Below are 8033 nucleotides of genomic sequence, written 5' to 3'. Positions count from 1 at the left end.
AGGTTCTTGAGAGAAGCAAGTCATCACACAACGATTCAAAACGGTGGCTCTTCCTCCAACTGAGGAGGAAGAGCAATCTATGCTTGCCTCAGAAGTCACTCTACAAGATGCTATTCAAGAACTAGAGAAGAAGAAAGAGGAGCTGCATAATAAGCACCATCGTCTGACATAGGATAATGAAGCCCATATACCCAACATTGCATTTCAATCACCCTCTAGGGTGGAAACCTTGGGCATGAGCACGAAATAATTATAAGCCTACAAGGATTACTTCATGTCTGAAGTAGACAGCCACGATCGGACGATGTGAGATTACATGATAATATAGACTGCAGACAATAGTGCATCAATCTATAAATAGTGTATAGAGATCAGGTCTCTGGATGGTTCATTACTAACAATTCTGATCTACTCATTGTGCCCAGTTTGCTACTGAATAAATCTCTTTGGTCTGTAAGTACCTATTACTAATTACTAATAAGTTAAGATTGAGACAAAATATGCCATTTTGAATCAATCAGTTATAACTCTTTTCTAACCATAGCTAGAAAAAGTCTCTGCACTCAATTACGTAAAGCTGCATGTCAACTCTCTTATTTACAACTTTAATCCAGTGAGGTACACTCATGAATTCATTCTGAATATTTATGGTTTCCATAAAATCATTTGCATTGGGATGGTTGATTACAACACTAGTCATTACTCACACCTCCAGATAAAAACTAGATGGTGAAGTTCAGTCATTAAATTACAATCATTGTTTTTTCCTTCTTGCAATCACAGTTCTTCGATAACCAAGACATGAAGAGGCCTGCCCCTGCACAAATTTCGGGTGACCCAATAAATCAGCTACATAACAATTGTCATCACCTGCTACAATCCCAGCTGGACAAGACAAATATAATCCTAACACCATGTGTACAGGTAGAGACCACAAACCCAATTCCCTCTCCAAACATGCATGATTGTGAAGCAGCTCTCGCATCATGAGCTTTCATTTCAGCAAAAAACCAAGAATTTTACAAGTTTGGCTTGTTGCTCAGCCCAGATTCACACAGCCAATTCTTCATTAAGCACATCACCATCTTCTGCTAAGACCTGCAATAGTGGTCTGCAGTGCACCACAGATTCCTTGCCATCTAAATGATGGCAACAAGATAAGAGTCAGACCCATCAAATTTGGCCAAATAACTATCAACAACTTCACTGGGGAAGATACAATAGGCCAGCACCTCATTTCTCCCACACAGAGTCAGACCCATCAAATTTGGCCAAATAACTATCAACAACTTCACTGGGGAAGATACAATAGGCCAGCACCTCATTTCTCCCACACAAACAAAGCCCCCAAGGTCAGCAAAACCAGACACCTGCTGTATGAATTAGAGTTCAAATCTTATCCCTGATAGAGAACTTAGCTTCCACCTAGGGTGCCTAATCGCTAGCCACTAAAGTCAGCAGAGGTATTCTACCTGCCTTGCAAGCTCTGCAAACATCTATGTACATCAGATCACGTATTGCAAATAAGCATCAATGAATAATTCTAAAGCCATAGATGGTCACCAAAACTGAGTGAGGGCATATTTACAGGAGTTTCTCAAGGACACACACCCTACAACAATAAAAATAACTTTCTTGAGGTAAATCCCCTTTTCAGAGTAAAACTAGAGAGCAAGTAACAACCTCAAAAGAGAGGTGGTGTTAAAAAACACCCTTAACAAGATGATGGGTCTTCAAGCACTGGTAAACTTTGTGACAGCCTTGGTACCCTCAGAGACGGCATGCTTAGCCAGCTCACCAGGCAAAATGAGGCGCACTGCAGTCTGGATCTCCCGGCTTGTGATGGTGGGCTTCTTGTTGTAGCGGGCAAGACGAGCAGCCTCTTGAGCCAGCTTCTCAAAAATGTCATTGATGAAGGAATTCATGATACCCATGGCCTTGGAGGAGATTCCTGTGTCCGGGTGCACCTGCTTGAGCACCTTGAAGATGTAAATCTTGTAGGTCTCGGTGCTTTTGGCCTTCCTCTTCTTCTTCTTGTCCCCGCCTTCCTTGGCGGCAGCCGGCTTCTTCTCTGCCGCGGGCTTCTTGCCCGCGGGCTTCTTGACGGCCTTCACGCTCTTCTGGGCCTTTTGCTCGGCCTCTGCAGCAGGGGCGGCTGTTTCCTTTGCCTTGGGAGCCATTGAAGCGAGCAGGTTCGTAACAGAGGAGACAATGGAAAAGTATCGGTGGCGATGGTCAATTCTAAGGTTCTGGATTTGTTTTATGCCATTTAGAGTTTGCTTCTGGATCGCCAGCTTGGCAGTTGTCTGCCGTCCGATCGTTGGTTCGATCCAACGCTTCCTGCCCCGCCCCCTCTTGTTGCCGCACTTTTTCAAATTTGACTTCTCCTTTCTTTTTTTTTGGAAGCGGGTACGTTTCAAATCAGATCTGCTTTACAACTAAATTTGGAGAAGCTCCTCAAGTCTCAAAAGGTTCGCACATGGAGTGGAAATTGAGCCAAAGCGTCTAGAAAAGTTGGCGTGGCTCCAAAGCTTCCAGACGCCACGGCCTTTTCGTGATATTACGACCGAGTGCATAATCTATCACTGCGGACAGTAGAATTTTCGCAACACACTGCCCAGCGACCATGGTGTGCGAGAGAGGCTTTTGAGGAATTTTCAATGCTATGTTATGTGCATTCGACAGCTATGGCGGCAGCGTCCCGAAGCTGAAGGGCTAGAGATCGCTGGGCTGAGGACTCCCTCATGTGCGCACCCTCCTAGTCCCCACCCCCTACCAAACCATATGTTCTAACCATTACACCCGCATGCGATTCTTCAAAAATGTGATAAGGCAACATATTCGTGCACCCCAATTTTCACCTCCACCCTTGATCCCACTTGAACATGCCCCTCTGGGATCGTTCGTGTGTGTTAAGGATGGCTAGCTTCAAACATATGGCGGCACAAACACTGGTGGGGGAATCCTTCTCGCATGGCTTGCAAAGTTGCAACCGTTGGACACATGGAAAGCTCATCCTTTTGCACGGAGTGGTGAAACTAGCAACACCCCCTCACCTTTATAGAGAAAATTTTTCATCTACTCGTGCAACAAAAATTAGTGCATATATCATATTGCACATGCTATTGGATGAGACAATGGTCACAAGGAACTTCCGTCTCATCTCGTTTTGTTTAAAAAGGGGGCATGGGAGACGCTTGAGGTCAGTATGTCCCTCAATGTTGTCATCGAACATCGGCCTATGTAAACTAGTACCAAGTGAAAGAGTATCAAGCCCAATTGAAGTTATGCCAAAGTAAAGCTGACACCCAACACTACAATTTACCATTGCATTGTCCCAAGGGGGAGCGTGGGGAGTGCACTTTCCATTAACGAGAAGTAAAAACATAAGAACCCTAAACTGCCCCTACTAGCACTTGATAGCACTGAAGAAAATGGAGGTACAAGGCTCTTTTTTAGGAGTCTCTTTTCTTAGCAAACCTCGACACGACAACCTTACAGAGGTGCAACGTATTGGTTCCTCCCTTCACGGAGCAATGATCTTCTTCTTTGCCTTTGTTGTGTGTAAGATGTTAACATACGTTTCATTATGCTTTGTGCATGACTATCACCTCTAAGCAATGTGATCATGTATGTGTGCTTCGTGAAATAGAAGGCATTCATCACATGTTGTGCTTTGATTTGTGCAAAGGGAGAGAGAAAACTTCCCTTTCAAGGCACTACTGTGTCCCTTGGTGAAATAGACTTGGGCTTATAGCCTGTTGTGAGAACTGACCCTTTTGGATGAGGATAGCACCATCTATGAATTCCCTTAGGTGAGAAAAAGTGATTTTCCATGCTATGCTCTAGAAATGAGCTTTGTCATGGAAATGGTTCTTCAAAGTTGATTGCCTTATAAAGTCACTTGAGCTCCTTCATGACATGCACAAGTCAACCAAAAAGGAGTCCCCCATGTGAAGCCTCCATTAATGGACGCCCCATGAAATGCACACTTTATCATTTAGTGTAGTAACATGAAGTGTCCATGTTGCCCTTCATGTTACTACACTAAAATTCATGGCCACCCAAGATTCGAGCCACCTCCCCTTCAATCCATGCATAAACTAATCCTTTATCGCTCGCCAAGAAACCACTTAAAGACTTATATAATAGAAGAAGCAAGAATATAATTTATGTGATCCGATCAAAAGCTCAATTAAGAGTGTAATTACGAAGCTTACCAAGAACATAATAGGATGTTCATGAGAGATTATTGAGATATGCACACACACTCATTAAGAGAATATTAGGACTGCAAAATGCAAAATGTCATGTGCAGTAATGTTGTATGCATCATTCTCGCTTATAAGCTTTCAACATCAGAACTATGTTTGTGTGTATGTCTGTGTCTAAATGGTGATATCGTGTCTACTTTTGTATGTACTTAGTTAAGGGAGAGATGGTGAGAGGTATGATGGTTGTGTATGTGTATGGAAAGCTTTAAGATTTTTTGCACACGTGCTTTTGATCTCCCAAGAGTTGTATCAGAGCGAGGTTCGGTCATTAAGGAGTGTATATGTAGACATGCAACCACGATTGACAACCATGATGCTAGCATAAAGAAGGACAAGGATCATGTCTTGATAAGAGAAGAAAGGTTTTGAAGCCACTGAATTTGCTCAATAAAGAAGAAACAAGAAGAAATCTCAAGAAGGTTGTCGAAGAGAATACCAACAGATCTCAAAACTTTATCCAAGGACAATCGAAGTTATGGCCTCTCATAATTAAATCAAGAATAATACTCAACTCGAAAGTCTGATGAGCTTTAGACTCCATCCAAAGAGACCTTGAAGATTTACCCAACAAGATTTTGTTTCAAACTCTCTAACTCTGGTCCTTGAATTCAAAAGGGCATTCAAGTCTTCAAGACAAAACTTGGATAACCAAACTACAAAAGAATTAAAGTGGGAGTCATGACTTGCTACAGGAATCCACCCCTACACACAAGAGCTCCAGCTAATGGCCTACTCGAATCGCTCCAAATCGTTCCAGTAGGATTGCCCTAATATTGCCAACGTTTTCTTCCTCTGTAGCTGTAACATTTAATGGCCTAATAACTTATGTGTAGCGGAAATTAGCATGAACATAGTGGGCATTTCATTAGAATAGATTCCTAATGAGAATTACAAGAGTGCTTGGGTGGAGAGAGCAACAAAAAGCATAACACCTAGTTAGATAGCATCGACGATACTTTCAAAAGAGAGAGAAATTAAGCTATTGACAACAGTTGAGGACCGGATTTTCATGGAGCCGGTCCCCCCTCCAAAAGGCTTTGTATTATGGTTTCTCCCATCAAGAGAGACATTGTACAATACAATTCTTTGTGTTCCTTCAAGACTAGCTAGTGCAATGAAGATGGAAACTTCATGCACTAAGCAAAACACTTAACAAACACAACTTGAATTATCCCCGTTCTCAGACCCAAGACCTCACACACCTTCGAAGATGGTGAGAGCTAGCAGGGTATGAGAGTAGATTGAGAGGAAGAAGGAGTATCTTACGAGAAAGATGTACATCTCCTCACATAATCACTCATATGTAGCATAGCTTAGCTTAGTAATTAGCTTGGTAGAGGAGATGAGCATGCATTGAAGCTTGGCTCTTGGTTGGATTTGCATCCACATGCCAAGAGAGTGTTGATGTAGGCTTCTATCTCACAAGCTTGGAGTAGGTGATGAGTTCTTCATTAAAGCTTGGGAAGAGATAGTCTTCTCTTTCTTCACACATGAGCTTGTGTGAGTGTGTGTGTGATAATGCCTTGCAAAAATCAGCCCCCTCTCTCTCTTGGGCGAGCCCTCTTGCTAATTGCTCTTGCTGAAGCCTCATTGGCCCTCCCCAAGTCAAGCCAATTACAATTAAGCAGCATAAGTGATAGCCTTCTGACATGTGTCCCCCATTCCCCTTTTGTGAGAGCTTTAGGTAATTAAATAATTAAACTAAACTCTCATTGGACCCCTTTGCCTCCTGGCCAATAGGAATCAGGCAAGCCATGGGGCTCCTGAATGCTCATTGGACCCCTTGGGAGACTGCCCTATAGTCTTCTAGGAGACTTAATTCTCATTGGTTTCTTTTATTAAATGTTTTTAAATTAATTAAACTAGATTTACTCTAGCTTAATTCTCATTGGTCCACTTCAAGGGTCATCCAATAGAAATTGGGCACACCTTGTGGGCATCTGGCCTAGGGAGCTGACATGTGTCCCTCATTCCCTTTGTGTAAAGGGAGCCTGTGTGTGTGTGTGTATGGATTTCTCTCTCATCCCCTACCTTTAGGGCTCGCCCCCTCCCATGTAGGGATGTGCAAAGACTTTTAGGGCACACACAAAGCATCCAATTTTCCCTAGGGTTGACCTTTGGACACAACCTTTGAATTTTGGAACCTTAGCATTTTGGAAGTCTTAATGGGCTGAACCTTAGGGTCTTTTTAGCCCATTGTTGCACATGGCTCTTTTGCAAATGGCCCCCCCTTTGGATCCTTATTTTCCCTCCTTTGGATCCCTACTGTGGCCGGTCTGCTAGCTTAACCAATATTCTAGCTTTTTCTCCCCTGGCCTTCCCCACATTAAATGATCAGTTTAATATGAGAAAATCATTTAGGAGAATTAGATATTGATTATTATGACATTACCTCTCTCTTGAAATCATAGTCGTCCTCGACTATGGTGTAGAGAAGATAAAGCATGTTCACGAGTCCTTTTCTTAGCAGGTAGAGGATCCCTATGTTACCCTACGACATCATTCCACAATGGATGACTAGTCCATTTGGCGCTTGAGAGCCTGAGGCTGCCGCAAGCATGTCTGCACATTAGTCATATCAGTCTTCCATAGTAGAGTGACAAGCTCTACTTGGTGTTTGGGAGATGTCGTCTCCGCAAACTTGATCTAAGCATGCATACTACTTCATTTTTGTGCACAAATAAAGAAAAAGAGAGTCTTATAAGACAAAAAATTTGTTCATTTTTAACATTTTGTACATTTGCTTACTCTTGGGAAGCATTGTAAGCATTGACAAGGTTTAGGTTATCCTTTAGTTGTATGCCTTGCATCCATCTAGCATCTTCAAAAGGATAATTCTTAAACTTAATAAGATATCGTCGGATAGTCTTACCGCCTCTTAGTACCTTGTCTTCATGTCGGAGAATGGACTCGGGCTGCAGCACCTCTTCTTGGTCCTCGATCTCCGGTGGGTCTTCAATAGTTGGTTCTTGAGGTGGCTCTCCTTTGTAAGGCTTTAATAGGCTCACATGAAAAGCATTGTGTATGAGCCAATGATTGGGCAACTTGAGTTGATAGGCCATCTCATTGATTGGCCTAAGAATCTGAAAGGGACCATAGTACCTTTTTGCTAGTTTAGCATAGTACTTTTGGTGACCCGTAGGATTCTTGCCCGTTGTGTGCCTTAATCGAGCCTTGGGAAACTTTAACAAGACCCAATCATTTTCTTTAAAGGCTTGGGCTCTTCTGTGCTTGTCAGCAGCAGCCTTGCTAATTGCTAATTGCTGAAGCCTCATTGGCCCTCCCCAAGTCAAGCCAATTACAATTAAGCAGCATAAGTGATAGCCTTCTGACATGTGTCCCCCTTTCCCCTTTTGTGAGAGCTTTAGGTAATTAAATAATTAAACTAAACTCTCATTGGACCCCTTTGCCTCCTGGCCAATAGGAATCAGGCAAGCCATGGGGCTCTTGAATGCTCATTGGACCCCTTGGGAGACTGCCCAATAGTCTTCTAGGAGACTTAATTCTCATTGGTTTCTTTTATTAAATGTTTTTAAATTAATTAAATTAGATTTACTCTAGCTTAATTCTCATTGGTCCACTTCAAGGGTCATCCAATAGAAATTGGGCACACCTTGTGGGCATCTGGCCTAGGGAGCTGACATGTGTCCCTCATTCCCTTTGTGTAAAGGGAGCCTGTGTGTGTGTGTGTGTGTGTGGCTTTCTCTCTCATCCCCTACCTTTAGGGCTTGCCCCCTCCCATGTAGGGATGTGCAAAGA

The 8033-nt window shown here is 42.9% G+C and overlaps 1 protein-coding gene across 1 annotated transcript; it reads right to left on the bottom strand.

The window, feature by feature from the left end:
- Positions 1-1530: 1530 nt before the first annotated feature.
- LOC147430306 (histone H2B.9-like) lies at positions 1531-2246 on the bottom strand. Its single transcript, XM_086494774.1, has one exon. It carries the CDS (start codon positions 2178-2180, stop codon positions 1734-1736), a length of 447 nt encoding a protein of 148 aa, XP_086350900.1. The 5' UTR covers positions 2181-2246; the 3' UTR covers positions 1531-1733.
- Positions 2247-8033: the final 5787 nt, after the last annotated feature.

The sequence above is a fragment of the Adiantum capillus-veneris genome, chromosome 22, assembly GCF_014529385.1.
Source record: "Adiantum capillus-veneris isolate H3 chromosome 22, ASM1452938v2, whole genome shotgun sequence".
NCBI lineage: Eukaryota > Viridiplantae > Streptophyta > Polypodiopsida > Polypodiales > Pteridaceae > Adiantum > Adiantum capillus-veneris.
The sequence above is the reverse complement of the archived record's forward strand: the minus strand, read 5'-3'. Positions and strand labels throughout refer to the sequence as shown.